General features: G+C 39.7%; 1 protein-coding gene across 1 annotated transcript; it reads right to left on the bottom strand.

Annotated features, from left to right (window-relative positions):
• Positions 1-1,567: 1,567 nt before the first annotated feature.
• Positions 1,568-14,978, bottom strand: LOC121449825 (killer cell immunoglobulin-like receptor 3DL1). Its single transcript, XM_041654497.1, has 8 exons — positions 14,963-14,978; positions 12,047-12,328; positions 10,571-10,867; positions 7,075-7,368; positions 2,571-2,659; positions 2,205-2,217; positions 1,813-1,859; positions 1,568-1,711 (listed from the first exon to the last, which is right to left on the bottom strand). Exons 1-8 carry the CDS (start codon positions 14,976-14,978, stop codon positions 1,568-1,570), a joined length of 1,182 nt encoding a protein of 393 aa, XP_041510431.1.
• Between the last annotated feature and the right edge of the window lie 1,497 nt (positions 14,979-16,475).

The following is a 16,475-nucleotide window of genomic DNA, read 5'->3' as shown; positions in this document are numbered from 1 at the left end:
AATGCCCCATCCTCTGGGGAAGGGGCACTATTCATGATGGGCCTCAGGAGGAGACTACAAGGAGGGATAGCAAAGAAGAGAGTCACCAGAAGACAAAGGGTGATCAGAAACAACTGCATCTTGGTCCCTGGGCTCAGTTCCAGGGTCAAGCTATTGGAAGTAGTCACCCACCATTTGAGGAGAATGCCCCAATCCCGTAAGGGAAAAGGGATTCAACCACAGTCAAACAGTAAAAATCTTCCTGTGAACTAAGAGACCAGTCACCACCATAAAGGTCTTTAATAAGTGGTCAAGTAACCGGATTAATTGAGAAGAAAAACTAGGAGAGGAAATCCAACACTCCAAAGAGCAGTTGGGACTCCCTGTAAAGCAAGAAAGCCTTCAGACAATCCCGAAGAGTAGTCCCCTGGCAAAAGTTGCCAGTTGGTCTCAGGCTCTGAGGGAGTCAGCGTCAGCATAAGGGCAAGGACAGAAGGGAAACTAGTGTTTGTGGATCGAGTGTGTTGTTTATAGTGAGGAACTTCTGTGCTTTGTTAGGGCTATGACCCTATGCTCACACAGTAGAGTGAAAAAGACCTGTCATTTTTTGGTTCTACCTCCTGTGTGGTCAGCCCTCACATGGAGGTACTAGGATGAAATAAATCACAATGGAGAGTTAGTAGCTAGGAAGACAAATAGGAGTAAGAAAAGAAAAAGTAGGGATAAGAAGAAATCCCCAACTCCTCAAGGGCTTAGAAAACTAAAATAGGGGTCAACTCACCGAAAACAGCCAAAGGGGGCAACCTCAGGATGATGGCAGAGAGTTGGGATGGAGACAGCAGCTGGGGCAGCAAACAAGAAAGAAAAATGCCCAAAAGAGACCCAAAGAGGTAAGCAATGGAAGAGGTCCATTCATGCTGGGCACCAGTTTGTAGTTGTTGCTGCCAGTTGTGCAATTCCCATTTACCCGAGGGCAGGGGGTGAGAAGATGTGGAGTCAACTCCACATCTCCAAGAGATTCTAATACTGAAGCTCTTTATTGTAAAAAGATCAGGGGTTTTTATTGGGCTAGGGAAATTAAGCTGCTGCAGGAACGTTTTTAGTTGATCCTTTTGAAACTGGTGGTCAGGGCTGGTATGTTGTGATTGGCTAGGAGTGCATGTCATTAGTTAACATGCTTTTGCTATGCTGACAGGTTGTTTTGACCAAGTTTCTTCTTGATATGAAATTGTGAAGTACTCATCATGATTACATCTTCAAGTAGATCTAGAATTTATAGCTAGTCATGTTGTAAAGTTTCTGCCAGAGTGAAATGAAACAGAGACTCGTGGACAAAGTAGTAAAGTTTGATTTATTTGGAGTGAGTAATGAGGGTCATAATATTTGTAAATAATGGAAAGCTACTTTCCAAACTATATTAGAATAGTGAAGGATGGTCCCAAAGTTAAGGACTTCTGTCTTCAGATTCCAGATGTTATTTCATTGTATATATTAGTTTTTGCTGGAGAAAGGTCTGTGGTCTCCATAGAAGATTTGTTGAGACAGCTCTGTGAGAAGTCATGGGGTGAAAAAGATCTTTCATCTCAGATTAACATTTCCTGACTTCCATGTACACACTGGGATCTGTGGAAAATTCTTTGGGAATCTGGGAAATGGAAGTGGTCAATTTTTCTTTGAAGACGTGGTCCAAGTCTAAGTATGTCACCTCCTGAACTTCTTGTCTTTCAGTGTCCTAGAAAGAAGTAAACTTAAAGCGATGTTGTATGCACATGATTTACAGACAACGAAGAAATATTAAAACACATGGAAGAGAACAGACTCAGGAGGACCCACCTGCTCATTTAGTGTTGGTCTCAGTTCAGATTCTTGGTCCATGGTGGCTGCATTTTTAGGGGAAAGATGTAATCAAACACATATAGTAAAGATTTTCTGCAGTATAATTAAAAATCAAAGTGCTAGTGAGAGATATGGTAAAACCCAAGGTTGTTCACCTGTCACAAATTAGAATCAAAACGTCTGTACTCTATCTTTGCAGTTCCATCCCACAATGCTGTACCCTAGTAAATTTTTCTTCAGTATAGTCTCTCACTCTCTCTTACTTCCTCCTTTTCTCCTTTCTCTTCTTCTTTCTTATAATATCTTCTCCTCGATATTAGAGCATATTTTGAATATGAAGATGCAGAAATGCATGGAGGAATTAGTTATCTGAGAGCCAAGGAAAGAGCAAGATTTTCTTTCCTGTTTAGAAAACCCTGCCTCAATTTACCTGCATTGGCCCAAGTATCCATTTTTCTTTCTTTTTTTCTTTTTCTTTCTTTCTTTTTTTTCTTTGGATTTTCAAGACAGGGTTTCTCCGTAGCTTTTTTGGTTCCTGTCCTGGGACTAGCTCTTGTAGACCAGCCTGGCCTTGAACTCACAGAGATCCACCTGCCTCTGCCTCCCGAGTGCTGGGATTAAAGGCGTGCGTCAACACTGCCCGGCCCAAGTATCCTTTTGTAAATAAAGAACACACCTGTATTTCTCTGGTCTTGCTTTCTCACTCTACACAGATGACATTCACTGGCTTGTTCTTGAGACTTACTGTTTTTAACGAAGTAATAAGAATAAAGGAGGATGATGAGGAAGACAAGGATTATGGTCGCTGACAGACCCATGAGTAAATGCTTATTCCTGTGGTTATCTGGAGGAAGACATGAATCCAATAAGAGGTAAATCTTAGGATCACCATTTTGATAGATTTAATAATATTTATTTGTTGACATAAGTTTCTGTCCCGTCTGGTCCTGCTGTTGTTCAGGCCCAAAGAAATACACAAAAGTTCGGGTAAGTGTATGCCTGGCTGGTGGCTGGACACCCCGGGAAAGGAGCACAGGCACTCTCCAATCCCCTAAAATCTCTGGCCATTCAACGGGGCTTCTCCCCTGCTACTGCCTTTCTCCCCCAACTCAGCCTGCTTCAGGGCTGACGGTCTTGGGACAAAGTGGTGAGTGCAACTGTTGCAGGAATTTCTTTGTTCCACTGAGACTACACCTAGCAAGCCCTCCCTTTTGTCTGCGAGGTCCTTGGCCAGCAAGAAGCCTTGCTCCTGTACAAGGAGATCCATCTGAAGGGGTAAGTGTATGCCCACCTGGCCAGCCAGATGCCCGGGGACGGAGGACAGGCCCCCTCCAATTCCCTAAACTTTCTGGCCATTCAGTGGGGCTTCCCCCTGACTACTGGCTTTCTCTATTTACTCCATCTCATCTTGCCACCAAGCACTCCTCTTCATCTGCAGGGTCCTTAGATCCACCACCACTGCCTACTACAGGTTGGAGGGGATCTGAGAACCAATTGCAGTGCTGAGGGGACCTAAGAGAGGGCAGACCAAGAAAAAAAAACCAAGTACACAGTTAGCCACAGCAAAGATTGGACCAAGACACCAAGACTCTCCTGACTGCATTTGAAGGAAGAGATGGGAAGGCACCAATGCAAGAATTCCTCCAACAACCTGAAAAGCAATATGATAACACGAGAATCCAGTGAACATGCAAATGGATGGAAATAGCAAACACTATCCTGAGTGAAATAACCCAGACCCAAAAAGATGAATATGGTATGTACTCACTCATTAGTGGACTCTAGCCATAAACAAAGGACATTGAGCCTATAGTTCACAAGCCTAGAGAAGCCAAATAACAAGGTGAACCCAAAGAAAAACATATATAGATCCTCCTGGAAATTGGAAGCAAACAAGATTGCCGGAAAAAAGTTGGGAGTATGGGGGTTGGGGAAAGGGAGAGGGGGAGAGAGAAAGAAGAAAGGGAAAACTGGGGAGAGCTTTGGGGAGAGGGTGGAGGTGGAGGAAGGGCTGATAGAGAAGCAAGGAAGAAGATATCTCCATTAAGGGATCCATTTTAGGGATGGCAAGAGAATTGGCTCTAGTGGGGATCCCAGGTGTCCACGGGGATGTCCCTAGCTAGGTCCTTGGGCAACAGAGGAGAGGGTACCTGAACTGGCCCCTGATGATTATCTCAAATATCACCATAGAATCTTCATCAAGTAATAGATGGAGACAGAGACAGAGACCCTCATCAGAGCAATGGACTGAGCTCCCAAGGTCCAGTTGAAAAGCAGAAGGAGGGAGAAGATGAGTAAGGAAGTTAGGACCATGAGGGGTTGGTCCACCCACTGAGACAGTGTGCCTGTTCTAATGGGAGCTCACCAAATACAGTTGGACCGGGACTGAATGAGCATGTAGTCAAACTGCACTCTCTGAATGTGGCTGACAATGGGAGCAGACTGAGAATCCATTGATAATGGCACTGGGACCTGTTTCTACTGCATGTACTGGCTTTTTGGGACCCTAGTCTATTTGGATGCATAGCTTACTAGCCTTGGATGAAGGAGGGCCGTGGACTTCCCACAGGCAGGGTACCTTGCCTTCTCTTAAGGAGGGAGCAGGAGGGAAGAGGGTTAGTGGGGGAGTGAGAGTGAAATGGGAGGATGGGATAAAGTGTAAATTTCTGAATGGAAAAATAAAAAAATAAAGAAATACACAAAAGTCTACATTAAGTATAAACCAGTTGGCCTATTATTTCAGGCTTCTTATTAATTAATTCTTACATCTTAATATTTTATTTATTTATTATGTATACAATATTTTGTCTGTGGTGCAGGACAGAGGAGGGCACCAGACCTCATTACAGATGCTTGTGAGCCACCATGTGGTGGCTAGGAATTGAACTCAGGACCTTTGGAAGAGCAGGCAATGCTCTTAACCTCTGAGCCATCTCTCTGGCCCCTAATTCTTTTTTTTTAAATTTATGTATTTATTAAAGATTTTTGTCTCTTCCTCGCCACTGCCTCCCATTTCCCTCCCCCTCCCCCAATTAAGTCCCCCCCCCCCCTCAGCCCGAAAAGCAATCAGGGTTCCCTGTCCTGTGGGAAGTCCAAGGAACCCCCACCTCCATCCAGGTCTAGTAAGTTGATCATCCAAACTGCCTACATCTTAAATTGTCCCATTATTCTTGTCTCTGTTAGCCACATGGCTTGGTACCTTCATCAGTGAGGCATTCTCATCTTATTTCCTCTGTGTCTGGCTGATGACTGCAGACTGACTCCTCCCTCTTCCTAGAATTCTCCTCTTCTTATTGCCCCACCTATACTTCCTGCCTGACTGTCCCACCTATACTTAATGCCTGGCTACTGGTCAATCAGTGTTTTATTAAAATTAATACAAGTGACAGGATAAAAGACGATTGTTCCAAAATATTTATTGATTGAAGGATAGTTAATATGATATTATTAGGGCAAGAGTCTTGATAGAGAACCTACTAATAATATACATCTCAATGGAAATAGTATTAAACTGACTCTTAATGAATTATTATTATAACCATATTTTAATGCATTTTTCAACTCTCAGCAGTTGAGTCTATATTTGTGATAGATGGTGATCAATAGAGATACCCACAACTGGGTAAAGTTGTAGAGAATAAGAGATCATAGAATTGTTGGCCTTATATGAGACATCTATATCTTATATCCTTCTCCAAATATTCACCATCTTTGTGAAAGAGATGGAAGAAGAGATTGCAAAAGAGGCTCTATATGACTATACGGAAACTGTCTTCTGTACACCGCAGGGCAGTTGAATATATAAACTTTCTAAGAGGTCATGGTGCCAAACCCAAGAGTGTTGCAAGTTCAAGCTAGACAAATTCCCAGCGTGGAAAGACAAGGTCATCTTGATGTCCTACCCCTGGTCAAGGGGCTGTAGGCAATTGATAACTGTTGGGAAGAGGGGTGTCAGTTTTAGGAGAGTTGTTGCTAGTAAGATGACCATGCTCCTTCAGAAGTCTACACCTCAATGAACATATATGCATTATGCATGTGGCAGAGACCTGAAGGACACCAGGTAGAGGTCATGTATTGACTATCTTAATCTGAGATTGATAGTAGTGTTCAGTTAATCTGTTTAGCAACTTCTACATCTACAACACTCTTGAATCAAACAACGAATTCTCTCTCAGGAGAAAAGTAAAGTCAAGTCTATTGCAATCATAGGCAACATTTTTATAAAATCATTTTTTTCTCACTTACTTCCTTTCTCGGGCCTCATAACATTTTCTCCAGGAGGAACTGAAATAGAATGAGCAGTTTGTCATCCCTGGAAGGGAGTAAAATCTGCTCTCCTTTTCACTTATAGGAGATCTCAGATACAGTTTTTACTCTACTCCCCAAAACTTCTGATGTTGCAGAGTATAAGAATCACAGAGAGGAGATGATGATGTTAAGACTACTGAGCTGTGAGAGATCGGAGTCAAAACATGAACCCAAGAGTTTTTGGTCCCTACGTTTCCACGACAGAGAAGAGGAAAACTTACTAGTTTTGGAGTCTGGTTCGATGCATGAAGTACAGTTTCTTGATGAGCTTACTAGGGAAGGGGAGAGGAGAGAGAGAAAGTTCATTAAAAACTTTGTGCCTTCCCTGTTTCGAAAGTCCTTTGAATTTGGATAGTAAGTAGCACCCACTCCACCTCTTAGTGCTGTCTTTAGTGTTATAGGATGCCATTAGATGGCTTGCTTTGAAGTTTTGTTTTCAAATTGTGATGAGTCAATGGGAATACCGTAGAGATATCTATGTGAGGCAGAGATCAGGACTGTTCCATTCTTGACCTACCCAAACTGATTGAAAGCTTATCCCTAATGAGTCTGTTCTGACCTCTTTCTAATTCTCCCTGGAGACCTATACATTCCAGTGTGGTTGACGAATCAGAATAAGGATTGTTGGGGAAAGGCCTTGTCTATTATTTTGTAATATGATATTCATTCTCAAAATAAATAAAAAAGTTTTAAAATTAAATATAATTGTATCTCTTACCCTATCCCTGTCATCTCTCCAGCTCCACCGAGGTAGCCTTCCTACACACTTCCTTATCTTGATAGCCTCTTTGTCTTAGATTAATATTGTTAAGTGTGTGTACATATATACAAAATACAGATGATGTATTTGTGTACTTACTGAGTCTCTCCATCATCAGTAGGATGGTTCTCAGAAATGGTTTTAGAGTTTCATTGGTTAAAAGACATGATGAATAAACAAGACTTTCTTACCTGTGACAGAAATGTACAGTGGGTCACTTGGGGATGACCATACATGGGAAAAGTTCCTGAAAGAGCCATAGCACCTATAGGTCCCAGACTGGATCATAGTAAAAAGTAGGAAGTTGGCCTGGAATGCCCCACTGTGGCTCTGCTCTGCAGGCAGCCCATGTCCTTGAGGCACCCCTTCCCTGGACAGATGGAACATGTCAAACTGTTGGTCAGAGGTGCAGAACAAGGTTATGTCCTCTCCTGACATCACCACAGGACCCCTCGTGGCTGACAGAGAAGGTTTCTTGTACACACCTGGAAGAAAGGAAGAAGATACAGTTAGAGGGGCAGTTCTTTACCAGTGTTCAATCACTCCTCAGAGTTCTGTCTCCCTGCTTCTATTTCTGTGATCACTCTCTCTCAAGCCCAACATTTATGTGTTCTTTTTTCTACCTCCCTAATTCTTTCTATCTCCCACTTTCCTTCTATATTATCTTACTGATTCTTTGACTTAACATCAATCCTATAATCATACATTTGCTCAGTTTTATTTTTGACAGTTTCTACCTCTATATGCATAGGTTCATCCATCTTTCTTTTTATATTTGTTTTATAAACAGATATTTAACTTAAGAAGCAATTGGCTTCTTTATTGAACATTCAAATATGTAATGTATTTTATACTTGTTTTCATTAAAAATTGAAATTAGAATACAATTACATTATTTCATGGCCTCTTTTCCTTTTAGTGTAGTTACATATATTTATATATGTAGTCATAATCACATTTATGCTATCATTCTCTCTTGTCCCCCAACCTTCCCTGATTCCATTCCTTTATTATTCTTTATACTTTCAGTTTTTCCAAATATTCTGTTAAACAATGAGTTTAATTAGATATACTTGTTATTTTGTTAGCATATAAATCAATGTACTTCATAAAGACATCCTCATATAGTATATATATTTTCATTTTCTACCCAGTTCCTTCCCTTATACCTCTGCTTGTTCTTCTCTGCATTTTTACCTCAATGGCATATGTATTCTTCCTCTTTACATATCCCTCTTTGTTAATCTTCTTCCCATTCTCATGGTTATTTCCCAATTTCATGACTTACAACTTTCTCATCCTTTGAATATTAAAAATGTAGAATCTGTGTGTTCGGGCTGATATTGAGGTCTTTAATCCATTTGGACTTGAGTTTTGTGCACGGTGAGAGATATGGGTCTATTTTCATTCTTCTACATGTTGACATCCAGTTGTGCTAGCACCATTTGTTGAAGATGCTTTCTTTCTTCCATTGTATACTTTTAGCTCCTTTATCGAAAATGAGGTGTTCATAGGTTTGTGGGATAAAATCCGGGTCTTCTATACGATTCCATTGGTCGACTTCTCTGTTTTTATGCCAGTACCACACTGTTTTCATTACTGTAGCTCTGTAATAGAGTTTGAAGTCAGGGATGGTAATGCCTCCAGAATATCCTTTATTGTATAGGATTGTTTTGGCTATCCTGGGTTTTTTGTTTTTCCATATAAAGTTGATTATTGTCTTCTCCAGATCTGTGAAGAATTTTGATGGGATCTTGATGGGGATTGCATTGAATCTATAAATTGCCTTAGGTAGAATTGCCATTTTTACTATGTTGATCCTCCCAATCCAAGAGCAAGGGAGGTCCATCCATTTTTTGGTATCCTCTTCAATTTCTTTCTTCAATGCCTTAAAGTTCTTGTCAAATAGATCTTTCACTTCCTTGTTTAGATTTACCCCAAGATATTTTATGCTGTTTGTGGCTATTGTGAATGGTGAAGCTTCTCTGATTTCCCTCTCTGCTTCCATATCCTTTGTGTATAAGAGGGCGACTGATTTTTTGGAGTTGATCTTGTATCCTGCCACATTACTAAAGCTGTTTATCAGCTGTAGAAGTTCTTTGGTGGAGTTTTGGGGGTCGCTTATGTACACTATCATATCGTCTGCAAATAACGAAAGTTTAACTTCTTCCTTTCCAATTTGAATCCCCTTGATCCCATTATGTTGTCTTATTGCTATTGCTAGAACTTCAAGCACTATATGGCGAACAATGAGGGCTGATGAGACACCAAGGACAATGGCAGGGGGTTTTGATCCTACTTAATGTGCTGGCTTTGTGGGAGCCTAGCCAGTTTGGATGTTCACCTTCCTAGATATGGACGGAGGGGGGAGGACCTAGGACTTACCACAGGGCAGGGAACCTGGACTGCTCTGTGGACTGGAGAGGGAGGGGAGGGAGAGGAGTGGGGGGAGGGGGAGAAGGGTGGGAGGAGGGGGAGAAGGGTGGGAGGAGGGGGAGAAGGGTGGGAGGAGGGGAAGGGAAATGGGAGGCTGGGAGGAGGTGGAAACTTGTTTTTTGTTTATGTTTTTTTTCTTCTTTTCGCAATAAAAAAAAAAGAATAAAGGCTCTTTGCTTTTACGTAGAAAAAAAATGTAGAATCTGACCTCATTCTGAGTAATTAATTTTTTCTTGTCTCTTTTTCCATATGTGTTAATGAATCTCTTTTCCAAATGCAGGATATTCTTTTAATGTGGTGCTTGTTTTCCTTAAACAGGGAACATGATGATCTTCTCTCACTTAATTCTTTGTATGTATACTGATCAAGTGTAATCTCCTATTGGCCTCCATATCTCTGCTTTAAAATATCTAATATTTGCCAGTTTTTCTTTACCTCTACTTTCAAATTTTCAAGCTTAAGACTTTTGCAGGTTTTCTCCTCCCACAAATGCCATGCTTACATTTTCCTCAGCCCTTTCTATCTTTGCATCTTTCTCTCACTCTCCCTGTCTTACTTACTATTTTTTTTGTATTTCCATGTCTCTGCACTATTTGTTTCTGTGTATCCCAGGGGGAACTGTTACAGATTTTCCACCTATCCTAGAATGTCTGAATAACTTGGGAACATAGACTGACAGCAGTTTGAAAATGCAGAGAACAAACAGCAATTGGTGGTCTGCTCAATTACTCATGGTTATGCTATTTTTTGATGAATAGTCAGTCAAACATAGAAATTGAAGAACTGCCAAACTAGGTAAAATTTTATGCGTGCTATCTTTATCCGGACCTCATATTAATTAAAAACCAGCCCTACTCAGTACATCAACTCATATCAGAAAAATGACACGTTTATGTCTCTGACAGATGAATTGAAAAGGTAGGAAGTAAACAAAATTCTGAACTGTTGATGTCACTGAATATTAGTAGAAGGATGTCATTGTCTCTGATTATATCAATTTCACTGAATCACCCCTTTCTCTTTACTTCTAATTATGATTTAATTGACATCTGTGTATCTGTGCTTTATATTATAACCAATGGTGTCTCTTGTGTGTCAGTTTTCATTGTCTGTGTCAGTGACATATTTACCAAGGATGCCTTTTTCTACGTTTCCTACCTTCATTTTCCCCACCATCTCCCAAGACTTCAAGTCTATAGAATAATGGTTCTATATCACAGAGAGGATGAGGACCAGGTAGCACCCTCTTACCTGTGATCCTTATGTCAACAGGGTCACTGGATTCAGACCACTCATATGGTGTTTGGTTATAAGAACCATAGCATATGTAAACACCAGCATGGTCAGGTGTCACAGGACCTATTGAGAAGCTGGCATGGGACCCCCCATGATGAGATTCTGCAGGAAGCTGGAAAGAGCCATTGATTATTTGTGAAGTCAAAATGAAAGTGTCAAACATAATCTCTGAACGACACTCTAGGGTCATCTTCTCTCCTGATTTTATCAGGGGACTTGATAGGACCAATAGGAAAGGATTCCTGTAGATTCCTGTAGAAATAGAGAGATTGTGATTAAGAACCTGACCCCAATCTATATATCCCCCAAATCTATGATTCTCTACCTTAACCTGTTCTTCCTGTCAGTGTCCTAGTGTCCTTGTCTGTGTTTATGTCAACTTTGTACACAAACTTTTTCATCTTTCTCTGATCATTTCTGACTTCTGTGACTCTGGTAGCAGTACAGTATTTTCTCACTGGCTTATTGGGATAAAGTGTCTCTGGAACCAGTCTATTGGAGCCATTATTGCCCTTTTTTTCTATATTCAGGGAAGGCAGAAAACATGGCAAGCTTTAGGCTGGGTTCTTTTATGAGTCCATTTAATGATACTTTTGAATGACTATAATCATTGGCAAGGTAAGATAATTAGTAGTGAAGGTAGGTATTATGAAATCTTTTCTGGCCTTTTCTATGGTTCAAAATTCTGTAAGGCTATTGAAATATGGCATCATGAGTATTATTTCCTACAATAAATGAATGTATTGCTTTTCTGACTTAGTGATCTCTACACTTCCCTGCCCAGTTCTTAAATTGGCCTTGACATTGACTCTGGTCTTAGTTTCCAATTGCTATCATAACAATTCATGACAAATATGATTCTTAAAAAGAACACAAGTGTTGTGAAGATCAGAACTCTGAAACAAGCCCAAACAGCATAAATAAGCGATCAGCAGGGATATGCTACTGCTGAAATCACTAGGTAAGTATTCATTACTTTGTGCCTTCCAGTTTCTAGAGGCCTCATGCTTTTCTTGGCACTTGGACCCTTCCTCCACTGTAAGAGTTAGCATTAGGATGTCTCCCTCATGTTTTCTTCTTCTTATAATAGTATTTTTTCCTCATTTAGTTTTATGGTCCCTTGTGTTTCTATAGAGCCTGGATAATTAAGGCTATTCTCCTATCCTGATGTCAAACTGTTAATACCTGAGTTCCATCTTCAAGCCCAAATTATCCCTGACTTAACACTACTTAACACTGTCTTAACATTCATGAAGTCTCAGGGAGAAGAAAACACATGTCCTTGGGTTTATGGTTTGCTCACCAAAGTATCCAACCACCTGTGTTGAATATTACTTTGTGAGGCTAAAAATCTGCCTAAAATTAATCCTGAAAATTCTATTGTGTGGAGATTTGAGGAAATGAAATGACAATCCAAACATGATCTCTGACCTGAAATTATGATCTCCAGAGGGTCACTGTGTGATGAGAGTTCACTAGGACGTTGACAATTATAATCATAGCATCTGTAGGTTCCTGCATGTGCTTGTGTCACAGGACCCAGGAGAAGTCTCTTTTGGAATATTCTGTCATGGATCTGAGGGATAGGGTCTCCATGTTCTTTGTACAGCCTGGATGTGTTATTCTTATTAGAGTCACAATGAATTTCCACATGCTGTCCTTTAGGAACTACAGGGCTTGGCCAGGCAGACAGTGAAGGCTTGTCATGACTTCCTGTGGGAATATGCGCAGAGTAAAATATTTCATGATCCCCCTTTATTCCTGACATTTGAGTCTCCAATTTTCACTTTTTCAGGGTCCTTTATACAACAAGTTTCTCTGAATTGCAACATCCATGTTTCAGAGTTTAGAAGCTGAAATACTCAGGGGAATCAGGAGGTGAACAAACATTATATGTACTGGAAAGTTGAAACTTGCAAAGTTCAAAAGTGAACCTTTCTATTTCTGCAGAACCTGGTACTGCTGAATTTTAAGAGATGGTATCTAACACCAGTTGATTTGCCTGCAAGTTATATATTCCCAAGAAAAGTCGTAAACACAATAGTGTCATTTTCATGTAATGAGTGTCCCCTAACTACCACAACATAATGTATATCATTCTATGCTAAGATACATTAACTGAGAATTATTTGTAAGTATTAAATAATGAAGTAAATTTGGTCATAAAATGTAATCTAAAAAGAAATTCATCAGATGAAAATAGAGAAGATTAATCTGTGAGAAGACAGATGGAAACTGTGGCCTCTAAGAAAGCAGAAAAGGTATGCTCTTGATTCAACTTCGCTGTCTCTAGAAATCTAACACTACTCGGATTAAAATTAAATTGTAAGCATGCCAAACCTCAGGAATGAGGGTGAGTCAGACCAAAAAATAAAGAAAATCTACAACAAAATAGGAGGAATGAGTCCTTCTAACTACACTGTCCCTTATGTACTGTTGTACAGACATTCATTTACAGAGGTCATACTGGCTCATTTTCTACACTAAGAGGGTTAGAGATAGCTTAGAGGCACACATATAGTTTCCACACCATTTCAAGGCTTCTTGCATATGAAACTTCAAGAGTATAGTCTTCTCTGACACTTGGGTCACTTAATGATAAAAATGATTTCAACTTATGATTGTCAGCTCATGAATCGTGGTTGTTGTTCTTTATTTAATGGTGTATGTTCACCAGGAAAGAGACAAATAGCAAAACACTTCAGTGAAGATTATATAGACTCCAGCCAGTATAGATATCTTACAACACTCCTCAGTAGAGGTGATCAAGGATGCCAATGAGAGACTGGCCCTGATTGTGAAGTATGTCCAGTGATCTTACTGATCCAGAAGCCCAGGTAGCAACAGCATATGATCTTAAAACAGAAGAAGTAAGCTAGTTAAACTACCAAAATTGACATCAAGGTCATCCTGTTCAGGATTGCAACCAGTTTTCCCAAGTTCATTTTCAAGTTAGACTAAATAGTAAAAAAAAAAAAAACAAATTTCAATAGTATACTTGATACAACAGGAGAATGAGTGAGGCTAGATCAGGCATTATATAATCTTATGCATAAATACAGAACCTGAATGAAAAACAATGAAGAATGACAAGATTTCTTTTTGATGGCATTCAATATCAAATTATCAGTCGTAAAAATTCAAGAAAGAATAAAAGATTATAGAGGCTTTCTTGAGTGTGTAAGGGAGGAGATAGAACTAGGATGAGTTTAGACAGGGGGATAAATGTAATTAAAACACATTGTATAAAATTATAAAAGAATCATTAACATATTAAGAGAAAGAAATAACAGAACTAATTAAAAAACAGAAACAACATAGAGAAGCAATGACATCACACTGTTGAAAAGAAGTAAAATGAACATGATCAGGTCCAAGAAGGGTCAACCACACTATTGAATTGAAATAATCAGAATCACAGAACATATTTTATCATAAGAGATCCTGATATCAGAATGAAAAAAGAAGTAAAAACCAAATGAAGGGCTTCCAGTACAGTTACTGTCAGACTTCAGAGCAAATATCTACAGGTCCTAAGAAACAAGGATGATGCATTCAATGAGGTGAGTGGAAAAAAAACCCGCCTATAAATATCAACAACACTGACCTTCGGAAATAGAGTTAACGAATTTCTCAGAAAAATTGTAGCAGAGTTCAATCATCATATGCACAGGAAATGCTGTGAAGTTACTCAAAGAAAAGGCTGCTAATGAGTTACGAGGAAGCATCTTCATGTAGACAATGTAGAGTAGTTCACTAATAGCAAGCCAAAATAAGAGGTATCAATACTGTGCTGGTGATATACAAATTTTATCATTTGTATATATGTTTGAAGACAAAAACAGTAACTTCAATGGTTTGTCAAGTGACAAACATACAAAGTCATAAATTACAGCATCAAAATTTCAAAATATGTGGAGGTGGTTAGGTTAGAATGTTGCAAAGTAGATTTTAAAACAATTGATTAATCTCCATGTTTTTGAACCATACCTTTAATCATATTTGTTGGGTGACAGAGGCAGGCCAATATCTGATTTCATGGTCAGTCTGGTCTACAAAATGAGTTCTATGATAGTGAGAGCTACACAGAGAAATCCTGTCTTGAAAAGATGAAAAATGCTTTACTGAACAAAGTTGATGCCTTTCTCATCCAGGGGCAGTATCTGGGACAATCTCAGTCAGATCTGAGAGGCTGGATTCAGGAGTCATAACTTCACAGTTCAGAAGATTCACCAAGGAGTCATTCACAGAAGCCATAAGACAACACACTGTAATTCTGATCTCCTGCTATAATAAAACCTATTTATTGGGATGGGTAGTAACTCAAGATTTTAACAATGGACTCACCTGCTTGTGCCAACATCCTCAGGACTAGGAAGGAGCCTGAAAAGAAAAACTCATGATGGATGATCTATCTCCTTTCAACAGCCTAGCCATCTGACCTCCCCATCCCTGTTGGGCCTCCATACATTAGAAGTAGAGACTTCTTTGTTAAGATGAACTCATTAACCAATATCCACCATGGAAGCCAGTGTTTCTGCTGTGGTCAGTTCCAGTCTCCTAGGCTAATATCTCCACCCTGGCATCCCACCCCGTGTATTCCCAGTAGGACTCACCAATCCACACAATGCTTTTGAGCACAGAGAGCATGGTGCTTCTTTAGGTCACAAGAGGCAGAGCTGGAATAAAACATACAGGATGTCATGAGAGTCTTGAATTATCTACCTAACCACAGCACGGAAGACTAACCAACATAGCACATCCGCTTTCACCCCGTGTTTATGAATTTTCTTCCAGACATGTTTTCTCTGTAACCTTGGCTAGTCGGGAATGCACTTTGTGGAGAAGGCTGGTTTTCAATTCAAAGATCTACCGGAGAGTGCCCCACAAGTGCTTGGATTAAAGGGGTGGTCTCCATAGGAGGGTTCACAAACACTCCCCGTTTTACCATAGTCTCAAAAGAACACAGCTTTTCAGAAATTGCTTATTTATAAGTTGTTCGGCCATAGAATCTGCCATGATTACAATTGAGTTGCATCCTGGACCCAACACCTTTTAATTCAAATAGTTAACTATTTGATTATTGTACTAAATGTTTGCAAGTTGTTGCTTTTTAAATATGAGATGCAATGCCTCCTTTGTTGTTCTTTGCAAAATTTACAATGAATATTAGTCATGTTATAACAGCAATCCTAATGTGTCTATCAAAATGATGATGCTGGTAATAATCCCATATTGGATTATAATTATTCAATATTTTACTTGATTAATTGTCTAGTTTATAGAATAATAAAATTCCACTTCTTTTTAAAAATCAAAGAAATAAAGAAGTATATTTTTGCTTTAACTAAACGTTCTTTTAAGATGTAGCATTAATATTTTTTAAAAAATTATTTTAAATTATATGTGAGTATGTGCATGTGAGGGCTGGTGACTTGTTAGGCCAGAAAAGGGCACTGATGAGATGCCTTGGAGCCAGAGTCAAAGGCAATTCTGAGCCTTCTAGTGTAGACATTGGGAACTGATGTAGTGTTGTAATGAGAGCAGCCAGCTGCATCCCTGCCACCCAGCTAGTTTATACCCAAAATAACCACACCAAATTGTATTAATTAAATTACTGTCTGACCCATTATTTCTAGCCTCTTATCGGCTAACTCTCACATCTTGATTCAACCCATTTCCAATAATCTGTATGCCACCACAGGGTTATGGCTTACCGGGAAAGATTAAGCATGTCTGACCTGGTGGCTGGTTCCCTGGCAGCTCTCTGACTGTGCTTTCTTCCTCCCATATTTCTGTTCTGTCTTCCCCGCCTACCTGAGTTTGCCCTATCAACTAGGCCAAGGCAGTTTCTTTATTT

This window comes from Microtus oregoni, unplaced genomic scaffold, assembly GCF_018167655.1.
Source record: "Microtus oregoni isolate MIOR12 unplaced genomic scaffold, Mior012 000006F_ref0000085, whole genome shotgun sequence".
In the NCBI taxonomy this organism is placed as follows: Eukaryota; Metazoa; Chordata; class Mammalia; order Rodentia; family Cricetidae; genus Microtus; species Microtus oregoni.
Note: the sequence above shows the minus strand (reverse complement) of the source record. Positions and strands in the feature narration are given on the sequence as shown.